Source organism: Ornithorhynchus anatinus, chromosome 13 (genome assembly GCF_004115215.2).
Source record: "Ornithorhynchus anatinus isolate Pmale09 chromosome 13, mOrnAna1.pri.v4, whole genome shotgun sequence".
Classification (NCBI taxonomy): domain Eukaryota; kingdom Metazoa; phylum Chordata; class Mammalia; order Monotremata; family Ornithorhynchidae; genus Ornithorhynchus; species Ornithorhynchus anatinus.
In genome coordinates this window covers 33,549,489-33,564,642 of record NC_041740.1, presented here as the reverse complement: position 1 = coordinate 33,564,642, position 15,154 = coordinate 33,549,489, and the positions used below count along the sequence as shown (strand labels likewise).

General features: G+C 41.4%; 1 protein-coding gene across 2 annotated transcripts in view; it reads right to left on the bottom strand.

The window, feature by feature from the left end:
* USP6NL (USP6 N-terminal like) overlaps nt 1–15,154 on the bottom strand; it is a 118,065-nt gene that overhangs the window by 43,622 nt on the left and 59,289 nt on the right. For both annotated transcript variants that reach the window (XM_029077564.2, XM_029077565.2), the window contains 3 exons: nt 8,773–8,846; nt 7,183–7,265; nt 324–363 (listed from right to left, as the gene is read on the bottom strand). In XM_029077564.2, the coding sequence (XP_028933397.1) occupies nt 324–363; nt 7,183–7,265; nt 8,773–8,846 (197 nt within the window). The remainder of the gene's footprint in view (nt 1–323; nt 364–7,182; nt 7,266–8,772; nt 8,847–15,154) is intronic.

The window sequence follows — 15,154 nt, the reverse complement described above, 5'->3', positions numbered from 1 at the left end:
TGTTAAATATATTCATTAACATCTCTGGAGAGAAGCACTTGGCTTAGTGGAAAAAGCACGGGCTTAGGAGTCAGCGGTTGTGGGTTCTAATCCTGGCTACACCACTTGTCAGCTGTGCGACCTTGGGTAAGCCCACTTAGCTTCTCTGTGCCTCAGTTACCTCATCTGTAAAATGGGGGTTAAGAGTATGAGCCCCACATGGAACAACCTGATTACTCTGAATCTACCCCAGCGCTTGCTTAGAAGAGTGCGTGGCACACTGTAAGCGTTTAACAAATACCATTATTATTATTATCAGTAAATTCATAAAGAGCATAACTTACCCGTTCTACGACTGCATTGTGATAAGGGAGTTCGTTCTCACTGTGGAGGGAAAAATGCTTTGAATGAGATAAAGAGTTGGACGTTCAAATCATGGCACAAATTTACTTTTTTAATCATTAAGTATTTCTGAGAGCCCAGTAAACATAACCACTGAATTATCTCAAATGGACAAAAAAAATTTCAATCTACAGATCCAAATACAGTAGGTCATGTTAATCTGTAATGATGTCTCAACTGCCTTGATGTCTCAAGCCCAGCACTCCCTTTACACACTCCAAACAAGTATCATCAAGATTTATAGAAATAATTTGTCAGATTAAACCACTTGAAAAATCTCACTCTGAGGAAAAAATCCACTGGGTTAAGGCACTGAAACAGCTCTCCCCCTCTTACCTTCCCTCACTGATCTCCTACTACAATCCAGCCTGGACACTTCACTCCTCTAGGGTTAACCTACTTGCTACACCTCAGTCTCATCTTATCTTGCCACCAACCCCTTGATCACCTCCTCCCTCTGGCCTGGAACTCCCACCCCTTTCTTATTCAACTGGCCACAATTTGTCCCACCTTCAAAGCCCCTCGAAAAATCCCAGAAGCCGACACTTATTAAGTCCTCGTTTCCCTCCTTGTGACGCCTATGCATTCGAATCTGTACCTCTTAAGCATCTTATATTTAACTTCCCCCCCAAGCCCTCTCAGCCCATAGCAGTTCTTTACATATACTTAGAGCCTACCGTTTCCCCTTTCTGTAATTTTTAAAATCTATCCGATTCCCACTCTAGAATGTAAAGACCTTGCGAGAAGGGAATGTGTCTACCAACTCTGTTGTACTGCATTCTCCCAGGTGCTTAGTATAATGCTTTGCACACAGTACATGCTCGTTCAATACCACTGACTGATTGATACATTACCCTTCAGTTCTCATAAGATTAACAGTTTATTGTCAGTAATAGCGAGTGCCTATAATGCGCAGAAGCAGAGCACTGAGGGGGAATTTCAGGGTAACTATAAGATGAGATCCCTGTCATCAGAGTACCGCCAACCTAATGAAGTGAGACAAAGCAAACAAAAAACACAAAGTGCAAGATTATAAACACCACAAATTAATAACTTTACAGCTAGCTACACAAATATGTACCCAGGTAATTATAGTGGATGGTGTGACCAGGGAAATGAATCCAGGAACATTTCATGCAGGAGATGGTTTCATGAAAAGGATCCGGGGTGTGTCCCAGGCAGGTGGGATAGCGTGAGTGGGGGCCTGGGAGCCGACTTCAGGGGCCAGCGAGAAATTCCTTTACCTATTCTTCCTTATCCTCAAATGATTAAAAAATATAACTGCATCTTTGTTCCCCTTTATCTCAGACGCTGCCTCACAGATTCTTACCTAAATCATTTCTCTACTATCTTAGGCAAGAAATTCACCCACTAGTTAGTGAACCATTTTTCAAACCTAGCGCTTGGGAATATTCTTCAGTGGAACAGCATTTCCACATCAGTTTTATTGTTTGATTCACCCTCACCTGCCTTAAAACTCCATTGAGGCAGGTCTATGTAAAGATTTATGAATCTTGATTTTAATTTGGTATCACCCATAATAGTGATGGGGAAAATTAAGGTCCAGTCAGTGTTCAAGATTCAGGGTAGAGTAGCATAGCCTAGTGGAAGGAGCAAAGGCCTGGGAGTCAGAGGACCTTGGTTCTAATCCCAGCTCCCTCCACCATCCTACCTGCTGTGTGATCACTTGTCATTTAACGTCTCTAATAATATTAATAATAATAACTTTGGTGTTTGTTAAGAACTTACTATGTGCCAAGCACTGTACTAAGTGCTTGGTCAGTTGCAAGCTAATCAGGTTGGACACAGTCCCTATCCCACAGGGGGCTCACAGTCTAAATCCCCATTTTACAGATGAGGTAACTGAGGCCCAGAAAAGTGAAATGACTTGCCCAAAGTCACACATCAGGCAAGTGGCAGAGTGGGGATTATAACCCAGATCCTTCTGACTCCCAGGCCCGGGCTCTCTCTTCCTCAACTATAAAATGAGGAGTTCAATACCAGGTACCCCCTCTATTTAGACTGTAAGCCCCCTGTAGGATATGGACTATGTCCGACCTGATTAACATCTATTGACACCAGTGCTTAGAACAGTGCTTGACACACAGTAAGCACTTGACAACTGCCACAAGGTGGGCAGGGGGATGGAAAAGGAACAGAGCAAGGGTAAGAGAGGGCAATAAGGGGGTTGACTTACCTGCAGTGACTTGACAAAACATTGAGGAAGGGTTTCTAGACACTGGGAAATATCAGCAAAGAGCATGGGAGAGATGTGCAGGCTGCACTTCCTGAGGGATGGCCATGACTCAGGGGGGAGCCTGAACTTTATTCCTCAACATGCCTATGAAGTTTAGCTACTCTTTCTCTCTCTCTCTCATTCTCTCTATTATATATATAAATATACACATTTTTCAGCCAAGGAGATTTTCATTTATTTGAGAAGTGGAATATGTATATATACATACATGTGTATGTTTATTACATATTCCACTTCCTACATACATGAAAATCTCCTTGGCTGAAAAATTTTGCCGGTTATGAAAACTGTTTTCTGAATTTGTAATAAAATCTTAGATTTAATCTTCCTCCTTGTAGTTCCTTTTATCCTTCAACAACCTGTGATGTGCTCATCTTAAAGCATTCTCTCATTCTCTCAAGTTCAGGCAGCATTTAGACACTGAATATACACTAGCTACATTCTCTGAATGTGGAACTAAACCAGAAACCTCTCAGAACCTTAAGCAATATTCTTCTCCACACTTCCTAAGAACCAAATGACCCCCTTTAGTATCATACACAGTCCCAAACAAGTCTCCATATTTCTCGGCATCAGACAATGGTCCTGCTGTTCTACCACCGGGTCGGTCAGGTTTGGCAGCTTCTATATTCATTTTACGGTTTGTGGCAGAATCAAGGTCGAGCTGTGTACCGTACTTGTCTAGGGACTGTCGTATGTTGGTCTATCCCACGGAATAATTTCAGTTTGGGTCACACCTATGAATTAAGCCTCTGAGGCTCCATGAGAACTGTAGTATGCAAACTTAGAAAGCAAAAACATGAGGGGAGGATGAAATGTCTAGTTCATTGCACAAGCTGCTAAGCATTTTTTTAATATATATATTTTATGCACATCTATACTTACTTACTAAAACTATTTTTGCCTTCTGATCAAACTCCATAGTAAAGCTTAACAGTACAAGAATAGGATTGCTTTTTAAATCAGGAGGCTTTAGGGGCTAGAGAAAGGTTTATACCGTTAGGGGAATGACCGATGAAAGGATTAATGTTTACCTTCTGTTGCTGACTGAAACTAGTTTCTGTATACCTTTTGAAATACCTAGAACTCAACATTTGAGGGAAACCCTTGTTGAGGAATGTAACCATTTTATGGGCCACAGGCTGGGGCTTGGAAAAAAATGATGAAAGAAATGGTTAAATGTGGAAAGATGTTTCTCAATAAGTGTTTCACCGAGTCAGCAATTTACACTCAATTGGTGTATATAGAAAATAAGAACTTTGCAACTAAAATGAATTAAGCAATACAATGACTGGGCACTTTCTCGGTGATGGAAACAAAAATATTTCATTCCACTATTACTACTTGAGCATCCCTAAAACCCTGGCCCAAGACCCCCTTTTCTACTAATGGTGGAAAGTGCGTTGATTCAAGCTGCAACAGGGTGGGGATGGAGGGCAAGATAGCTAAAGGTGCCTGCTGTTCTGATGAGAAGAGGCATTGGCACGCAAGAAATGGAGAAGCAAAGTATTTCATATCCCACCAGCAGAGGGATGCCGGTTCACTCTGCAGCTGGTGCACGAGGAGACAGCACCACAGGTATCAAGGCTGAGCTGGCGGTTGTTTCCTGCAGCTCAAAAGCGGAAGAACAGCAGGAAGATGGGCTGAATTCAGAGTGAATCCAAGTGCTGGCACTTTTTTTTTTAAACCAGTGTCCAATTCCAGACTGTTCTGCTTTACTTCCTCCCAGGCTGCATTGCTTTCTCTGTCCCTTTAAGACAGACTGTTAATGACTAATGGCTGTGCAGTCATGGCCATTAAACATAAAGCAAAACAGTCCTTATTTAAAGGGGCAATTGCCACAACCTCATCTGTATGTTGGCATGTGTTAGCAAAGGGGAAAGAGAAGACTACAAAGGTAGAAGAGAGACCAAAGTAAAGAGGAGGGACGTTTAGAGAAGGGAGGGGAAGTTTTGGAGAGGAAGTTGCTGGGTGTCCTCTCTTTTTCTGTCAACCACGGGGAATAATTTGTTAGAATTATAATGAAAACTATGTGTTTAATAACTGGTGCACAGATTTCGGAAACCTATCGGAGCTACTGTGAACAAAAATTTCACACAACGTAATTCCACAGCTGTGATTTACAGTGAGCATTATAAACCTAGTTTAATCAATCATATTTATTGAGTGCATACTGTGTGCAGAACACTGTACGAAGCACTTGGAGAGTTCATTCATTCAATAGTATTTATTGAGTGCTTACTATGTGCAGAGCACTGTACTAAGCGCTTGGGGTTCAATATAACAGAGTTGGTAAACTGATGCTGAGAGAAAGAGAAGTCTTGTGGCCTAGTAAAAAGAACACGTGCTACAGAGTCGGATCTGGGTTGTAATCTCGCCTCAGTTTCTTCGTCTGTAAAATGACGCTGAATTACCTATTCTTCCTCTTACTTAGACTAAGACCTCCACGTGGGAGAGGGACCATGTCTGACTGTGCCTACCCCAGTGCTTGGCACAGTGTCTGGTGCATAATAAGCAATTAACAAATACACCTATTATGAGTTTATTAATTTTAACAAATTTTTAATAATTAAGTATTTTCCAAGAAAAGGGCAAAGTGAAAAGGTGGGCAGGAGAGTATAGTAATTATGACTAACTCCTCCCTAGAATGTAAGCACATGTGGGCAGGGAACACATCTACCAACCCCACTGTACTGTACTCTCTCAGATGCTTGGTACAGTATTCTGCGAACAGTAAATGCTCAATAAATACCATTGACTGATTGATTGACTGAGAACACTTACTGGTTTCCTGTCATTTTTGGATTTCCTTAAAATGTCTAAATCAAGATTCAGCAACATTTTTTTTTTGTCCCAGATCAATCATAGGTAGGAGACAGCGAGAAATAGGCAAGTGTCTGAATCCATCTATAGCAACTCTGGGGTTTTACGCTACCCAGGCTGGTGACCGATGCTTCTCACCATCAGAGTGAAGGCAGGGTGGGCAAATGAGAGTGTTGCTCTAAGGGTTTGGGGGTGAAGGGCAGTTTGCTGTATGGCTTTACCTTTCTTACTGTTCTTAATAGTACTTAAAACATTTCACTATCCAGTCTTTCCGTATTGCATGTATCACATTTCAAAACTATGCTCACATGTTGTAGACACTGATATACTCTACACCATTTAATCAGTATTTCCACAAATTCCATCGCAATTCTCTTGGTCATAGCCAAATTTAGCTAAAAATGCTGTTACAAAATTCCACTCTGGCAGGGAAATTTCCAGGCCCCTTCTTGTAATTTCTGGACATCCTGGTGGTTCCAACTACTCAGAATAATTAGGAGAAAATAGTAAACTCTAAGGAAGAGGGGAAATTCTGCCTTGGGGAGAAAATTTAGGTGGGACCTATGCTTTAATACTGCAACAAAAACATGGATTTCCCTTGGATTAGTCCCTAAAAGACCTCATTTTGGGTAAGGATTTACTGTTCCTACTCAAGAAATTGTTGGTAATTAAGCTTTTTCTCCCTGACAGGAGAATTTTTCAATGATTAAAACCTAGATTATCATGATAATTAAAATGCAAGAACTTTGCTCTTGGCTAAAGGAGTCTGCTTTTCTCTTCGATATACAGTTCTTAGCTTCCCTTCTGTAACTTGGAATTTCCAATTAAGTAATATTAAGCAATGTTTCTGCCTGCCTTTCTACCTTTAATATTTTGCCTCTTGCATTTTTTTCTACTTATGATACAGTGTTTTCTATAGGTGGCAAACTCAAGGTGAAGAATGAACTAACCCATCTTGTCTAGTATATTTTGCAATTTGTTCAGCATCCGATACCATTTTAGTGGCACCTTCAATTAAAATATTGTTCCAGTTATTTCAAAGTTAACAACTCAGCCCTATGCAAAATAAAAACTCCAGGATTTTCCTAGCCATATGAATCTGTAACGCAGTATTCCTTGACAAGAGTTAGGTTATTTAGTTACCTGCCACATCTGTCACGGTTACTTTGAGTTTACATTTATTAAGACAGGATTAGGTGTAAATAATTTTTGATCAAACATTAAAATGAGCAAGATGACTATGAGCACAATAACTCTTTCTACTTTCCGCACTACCTTATAGAAAACTAGCAATAATAAACCAATAGTATTTATTGATCATCTCCTGTGGGCTGAATACTGTACTAAGCACTTGGCAGAGTACAACATTATTTTCAATGTCCCTTGTTAGGTTACATATCAGTGACACCACTTAACTGATGATTTTAAAGTCCATTTGTCAAAATATGATTTATTATTTTTAGATTATAAATTTCTTTCTATTTCATTATCACTATATTCCATCTAATATACTTCATTTCCTCTTAACTAGAGTTCAATTCCAACCGTAGGGAGTAAAATCATCGGGAATGTAATGAGCAAAAAGCACTGTGAGGGGCTTTTTGATATTATTCAGAAAATGGAATTCTATTAACAGCACGTCTAGCAAAATCAATACTTTATATTAAGCAGACACAAAAACATTACAAAGTGGCCTATGACTTTGAATCTAAGCAACTCACTGTAAAAATCCAAATCGATCGGTGACTTTGTAAACACGGTAATCAGCATCTTCCCATGGTTCAATCTGTGCACCTTCTCGCCCCTAAAATATTTTAAAAAAGATAAAGTAGAGAAAGGGCTTCAGTAATTAAACAAGCCATAACTATATTCTAAGATGGGTATAAACGTGCATTGCGCTCTTCTCCATATGGTACTGTTTTACTGACATACAGCACTGTTATTAAAGTCACTAGGATCTGAGAGAAAGAAAGGCACTACCCACCAGTCAATTCTACTCACTACTTTACAAACTATTTTTAGCAATAATTAGAGTTTAAAGGAGGAATGGGCAGTCTCTATGACATATAACAGAGTGCCATTCTGGCTAGCATGGTGTGAGAGCTGCTAAAAGCCACATCTGGTTTGGAACAGCCTCACAAGAGACCAGTGTTGCAGACTTGGAAGTCCTTCATAGACCTGCCTCATCTGAATGCATCAATGATTTTAAGACCTGCAGTTACAGCATCACAGAACTGGAAGGGCCAGAGTCGCTGTACATGAAATTCTTTTTTCTTTTTCCAAATGGTACTTGATAAGCGCTTATGTGCCAGGCACTGTATTAAGTGCTGGGGTAGATATAAGCTAATTATGTTGGACACAAGCCATGTTCCACATGGGGCTTACAGTCTTAATCCCCATTTTACAGATGAGATCACTGATAAATGGGGTATATGACAATCAGATCGAATCCTACCCCACAGGGGCTCATATCTAAAACAGAAAGAAAGCGGGTATTTTACCCCCACTAGATAGATGAGGAAATGAGAAGCAGCACAGCCTAGTGGAAAGAGCATAGGCCTGGGAATCAGAAAACTGGGATTCTAATCCTGGCTCTGCCATTTGTCGGCTATGTGACCTCGGGCAAGTCACTTTATTTCTGTGTGCCTCAATTACCTCATCTGTAAAATGGGGGTTAAGACTGCGAGCCCCATTTGAGACATGGACTGTGTCCAACCTGATTAGCTTTTATCTACCCCAGCACTTAGTTGAGTGTCTGGCACATAATAAGCACTTAACAAATACCATTAAAAAAGAATGAGGCAAAGATCGGTTAAATGACATGTCCATGGTCAATACAGCATTACAGGAGCAGAGTTGGGATGAGACTCTAGGTTTCCTGACTTCCATTCTATGATCTTCCCAGTAAACCATGCTGTTTCCAGAGCATTTAGTGCACTGACTCATACACTGCAAGCCCATAAGTGTTAATAATTTAAAAATCATTCTACTATAATGGCAGTAATAATAATTTAAATTATAATAAGCAGGAATGCAAAATAAAAATGTGAATCAATCTTTACAATTAGAACAAAGTTACTACTTTCACTTAAAGAAAAGTGTGAAGTCTTAGGCCAGCACCAAACTGCATTTAATAACATTCTTTGAATTGTTCTATACATGTTAAACAGACCTGCCTCACGCCCAGTGGGAAAAAAACAGTTCTTAATGTATATATTATGTATGCTGCAAACTTGCTCTCTAGGAGTTCTAATTCTTCATTTGGATGCAAAATCAGAGTTGTGGAAAGAATAAGAAGAAGGAATACTTACTTTGTCATACTTCGCAACAATTTCAGCTCGTTCCTGGGCAAGTTTGAGTGCCACATCCTGTTCGGTGTCCGAACCTATGGAGAATTGAAAACTTGCTTCACTGCAAAGAACTTCACTGCAAGCGACGGAGCCCGATTAAGGTTCCAGTAGGCCTTTCATCAAGCAGCTAAGCCAGCTCTCCCTCTCCAGTCCACTGCCCGGCCTGATATTTATTCCCTTCCCAGGGGCAAGCACGCACCCAGTTCCATATTCTCCCTTCCCTCCCAGGCCCTGCTGTCTCCATTTTCGGACAGAACGGAGAGCAGTAAGGTCAAAGGAGAAGAGGGGAAACTTTTTATAATGGATGTGGAGAGCCCACAGGGAAAGCAAATCTAGCAGAGAAGGAATATGCCCCCCAATAGAACCAGAGAGTCTGCATTAGGTGAGATGGTCAGAAATTTTAGGGCTCCCATCCTGTCACCAAAACAATCTCAAGTGGAAGCTATTAGACTTCCACTTTTGGCTGGGAGACCGAAGAGCTATTATAGCTGCAATGGTCATTTGTTTCCCTGCCATACTGGAAACTGCAGGATATTTCTGGGGAGAGATCCATAGATGCAGACAGGGAGTTATCATCACTCAAACTATGCTGAAGGAATTCCACCTCCATGTCCAGATTATGGGAGCTTCTTGTGGATATCAATGCAGAAGTGGCAGGTGGTGGCACTTCTCTCCTACCTTCCTCCTTTCCCCTTCCTTCCGCTCCATTTCCTCTTTCACTCCCCTCCCTCTGCTCCTTTTTATACTTACTCCTCCCATTCGACCCCTTCCAGCTCCAACCTTCTACCCCTCCTAATATGGAAGACCAGATTTTTGATCACTTAACTCCTGACATCAGTGTAGCTGAATACAATCAAATAAAAGGACAAAATTATTGCAATATATATTAAATGATCTTTTTGGGTAGGAAGATTTAAAGTTACTGACCAGTTGGAAGTGCAATTGGAATGCTATTTAGCCATGAACACTTGAAGAACACCGCTTAACACGGTTAAGATACTAATACCTCTCCCCACCCAAAGTAAAAATTAAAAAAAAAAGATTCCAGAGTCATTGGTGCCTAGTTTGCAAGAGTACTTAAATCTTACAAGCATTTAAAAAGCCACTATACTTTCAGTAGTTGCAATTATCTACGATTTCCAACTTTGAAGATTTTTGAGGCAAGGTGGCATATTTGATTCTGGTTTCTCTACTTCACTTAAAATTGTTGAAGGGATAAGAAAGAAGGATAAGCACAGGAAGTTAAGGCTTATACAATCTATATTCGTGTTTACTCTCTATGTAGTTGCATAGCAATGTGACCAAATACTTGATAGGCCCTATTATTATTCACTGAGACTTGGATAGCGATTGCTAAATAGGTCTTTTGAAACTGTCTTCCTCCATCCACTTAAGCCTTCCCAACATTCAGCCCCCTAAAATATAACTGGACAAATCTATTAAGTCAAATATCTCTTCAATATGACAGCCTGTAAATAAATAACAAGATGGAAATTGTATGACAAATTGTATGGCAACCACTCGAAACAGAATTTCAAAAGCATATGTTAAATAGTAAGTTTTTAAAATAATTCCATAGAAAGTTAACATAAAAACCTGTGGAAAGGGTCCTTACTTTTGTATCTGCATAACTCTGACATATATAAAGAAGATTTACACATGTCCTTCAGTCAAACACATGCTCACTTCTTCAGTCAACGGTAGTTCCTTTCTCGCTTTCTATGCAGAAAACATCCTTATTTCATCCATTTTAAAGGAACTTAGAAAAATGTTACCAACGTTACAAGCCATAGAGCAATGGATAAACCTTGAAAATACTGGCATTTTAAAGCAGAGTTTGGTTGAAACAAAGAAACTGAGATGAAAGCAATCAAGATTTATAATACACTGCCAAGCTGTTTTTGAAAAGCCCCCCAATCTAATTTTTTTTTATGGTAACTGTCGAACACTATGTGCCAGGTACTGTACTAAGCATTCATTCATTCAATCATATTTATTGAGGGCTTACTGAGTGCAGAACACTGTACTAAGTGCTTGGAAAGTACAATTCAGCAATACATAGAGATAATTCTGCCCATCACGGCCTCAGAGTGCGGGGTAGATACAAGCTAATCAGAGGTAACTGAGGCATGGAGAAGCAAAGTGACTTGCCCCAGGTCACACAGCAGACAAGTGGCAGATCTAAGATTAGAACCCAGGTCCTCTGACTCCCAAGCCCGTGCTCCACTAGGCCATGATGCTTCTGGTATCAGGATCTTCCTTGTAGCACCTATTCTATGGGAGCCACTGTTTACCTGATTGCCAGTCCACCACTCTGAAAATTCTTTCAGAGAATTTCAAGTATTTTTCACCTCTTCTTGATTACAATATTGTCCTCCTGCTCTTGTTCATCATACAAAAAGGGCTCCGATGTCTTGGGTTCCTCCTTGACCCTCATCCCAGCAGGGCTGCTGGGAGATGGGGCAGGCAGGTGATACAGGATTGTGAATTTCCTAAATCTGATGGTTTAATCCAGTAGAGGACCATGGAATAAATATTAATAATGGTACTTGTTAAGCACTTACTCTGTGATAAAAACTGTTCTGGAAGCAAGAACTGCATGCTCCTTGTAGGCAGGGAATGTGTCTTCCAACTCTGTGATACCGTATTCTCCAAAGTGCTTAGTACAGAGTTCTGCACACACTAAGTGCTCAATAAATATGATCAATTTATTGACTGATGGACTAGTAAGGAGAATCTCTGAACGGCTCTGAGGGTACCTCAATAGGCAGCACTTGTTTCCATATGTGACTCTATACGGTTAAGCTGTTAACTGCTTGTTTTTCTTACCCTTTAGATTAGAAATTCCTCGAGGACAGGGCTAACTGATTTTTCCTCAAAACATCTCCCTCAAAGGCCTGGTAGGGTAGCCTGCACGATACAGGTGCTAACTAAATAAATTTGATGATGTTGATAGTAAATATCTCAAATGACAACTCTTTAAAGAAAAGATTTGGAAGAAAGGAAATTTGGTTTTGAATGCAGTGAATGATACCTTGAGCTATCATCTAGAGTGGCCTGTTCCCTTCAAGTGAATGACCAAACCACCCACAGCAGGCAGGGAGGGCTTTCACATGGTTTCCGGTCTGGTTATTCCCCACCCGTTGTGGGTGAGACACTGGATGCTGCCCAGTATTTGGATATTCAGCACCCAGTCTCTCACTGTCTTGGCTTGTGCCACCTAGCCCCACGTCTCAGAAACTGTAACCATGTTCAGAGGGACCTGCAAGGTGAATGCAAAAGTTCTGAAACCAGGGGTGGGGGTCCAGAATCTCAAGAAAAATGTTCTGCGTTTGGAAGGGCTTCTGCCAAAAGTTCTTGATGGAGCCATGGCATTATACTGCCCCCCTGGCGTACTATGATGTCGCAAGAATCTGAGGGTCTGAGATCTTCAAGTAATGTCACTGGCCACCCGAATGACAGATGTTGGCTATCTTTCCCTAAGATCTACAGGGATAGTGACCACAAACTTCCTTAGGGATCTTGCCTGTATGCTTCTTTGAGCCTCCTGGGATTAAAAATCAGTTTGCCAGCAGCAGTAGGCTTATTGGGGTGGAATTCACTCTCCAACAGCTAAGGGGTGTCGTACTATGTAGCCCAATTGTTGGGTAAAAGGTGAATGCAACCATATTATAACATGCCAGAACCAACAAAACAAGAGTCAGAGCACCACCAACTTCAACATCGAGTTTGCAGACCTCGGGAAGTTCCTGTTCCCAGTTGTGGCTTACCGCAATCCCTGGCTTTTCGGTCAGTCAAAGGAAACCTCAGAACTCCTGGCATTCACTAGAGTGGGGAGGTCCCAGGGTTCTTGGGTCTCTGAAAGACTCTTTGGTGAGGTCCAGGGGAACTCTTCTTCAATTTGGAATAGTTTTTAATACAAAAAGATCTACAATTTGAAAATAGAAAGCACCTAAACTGTGTGAGTCCTAGGCATAAAAAAACAAGATTTCCTTTTTAAAGCTGCAGGAAAGCTCGGAGTTTGAGTTTTCCAGAACAAGTATGCTGTTACTAATCAATCGAGCAACGGTATTTATTGAGTGCTTACTATGTGCAGAGCACTATACTGAGTCCTTAAAACCGTATAATACAACAGAATTAACAGACACATTCCCTCCCCATAATGAGCTCACAGTCTAGAGAATGATGTTCAGAAATGTCAAAGATGTCTCCCTTCCAGCTCGTCCCTACTAGAATTTTTCAGTGTCACTATTTAACTACATTTATATCCATGCCAAGGAAGGTGACTGCTCTTGAAATAGAAATATGCTATGTGCCAAGGAAACTGGGTTACTACCTAACTCTCCATATTAATCAACTGTATCTTCATATCTCCCACATTCTTTGAGACTGTGAAGACCAACATGTCCAACTCTATCTTCTCAACGTAAATAGGATTCCTCTAAAATAAAACTCATTTTAGAGGAGCCAATTTGATTTGTTCCAGTGCTACAAGAGCCATTAATTTAATGTAGAGATTTGATGGGAAAATGGAACAGTACGCCGATGGATGAGTAGAGTTGAAATTTGAAACAAGTTAGAAAATGTGTTTCCTCCTCCCGGATAGACTTGTGCAGAAGGATCCCATGAGAAGGGAAAATATCTGCCAGTTTATAATTAATGAAAATAAACCAAAATGCTTATCAATACTAAAGCGGAAACACATGACTTTGACCAGATATTTCAATTAAGACTAAAGAAATAGAAAAGCTGCTCTTTTTTAAAATGTCCATTTTAAAACAGAGACAAGGGACCTGAGTTTTAAATTGGGGCTCATTTGGCTTTTGGGAAGCTTGGTAATAATAATAATAATAATAATAATAATGGTGGTATTTAAGTGCTTACTATGTGCAAAGCACTATTCTAAGCGCTGGGGGGGAATACAAGGTAATCAGGTTGTCCCACGTGGGGCTCCCAGTCTTAATCCCCATTTTACAGATGAGGTAACTGAGGCACAGAGAAGTTAAGTGACTTGCCCAAAGTCACACAGCTGGCAAGCGGCAGAGTCGGGATTAGGACTCATGACCTCTGACTCCCAAGCCCGGGCTCTTTCCACTGAGCCATGGCTACACCTAACCAATACGCACGTTTCTTGGTGAATGTAATGGGATGGGGGATGATGGAGAGAAGGAGAAGGAGCTAGACGGAGAAGATGAGAAGGAGCAGGGATGGCTCCAGGCAGAGCCGAGCCAGTTCCAGGCCCGCTGCTAACCCGTGGCTCAGTGGAAAAAGCACGGGCTTTGGAGTCATAGGTCATGGGTTCGAATCCCAGCTCTGCCACTTGTCAGCTGTGTGACTGTGGGCGAGTCACTTCACTTCTCTGTGCCTCAGTTACCTCATCTGTAAAATTGGGATTAAGACTGTGAGCCCCACGTGGGACAACCTGATTCCCCTGTGTCTACCCCAGCGCTTAGAACAGTGCTCTGCACGTAGTAAGCGCTTAACAAATACCAACATCATTAACCCCACCGAGCCCGTGCTGTGTTGCCCGGCCCAGTGGATCAGGACTCTTCCTTGCCGCTTACCTCTTGCTCACACCCACCCATTTGCTTGTAACTCCTCTCTCTTTCACATAAGTTCATTATAGGTAGGGAACATGCCTGCTAATTCTGTTGTATTTTACCTCCCGAGTGCTGAGGACAGTGCTCTGCACATAGTAAGAGCTCAAAAAATACCACTGATTGACTGATGGATCTAGCAGACCATGGCTCACCCTGTCTTCGAAGGCCTATTTAAATCCCATCACCTTCCAGAGGCCTTCTCTGATTAGTGAGAAACAGCATGGCATAGAGGATAGAGCACAGTCCTGGAAGTTGGAAGGTCATGGGTTCTAATCCCAGCTCTATGACATGTCTGCTGTGTGACCTTGGGTAAGCCACTTAACTTCTCTGGGACTCAGTTCCCTCATCTGTAAAATGGGGGTTAAGACCGTGAGCCCTATGTGGGACAGGGACTGTGTCCAACCCAACTTGCCTGTATCCACTCCAGCACTTGGAACATTGGCCGGCACATAGTAAGCCCTTAACAAATACCATAATTAATAGTGTCTCATTTCCTCACCCAATTTCCCCTCTACCAACTGCCACTTCACTTCTATGTCACCTAAGCATTTGGGTATTTACCTCTCCAACCCCATGCACCTATGTTCACATCCTCACAGTCTACTGCTTCCTCCTACATGTCATTTTCTTTAGTGACATCTCCCCCATTAGACCATAAATTCTCTAAGGGCAGGTATCAGGCCAACTAACTCCAATGGACTCAATCATGTGCTTTTAGTACAATGCTATGCACAGGCCCTCAA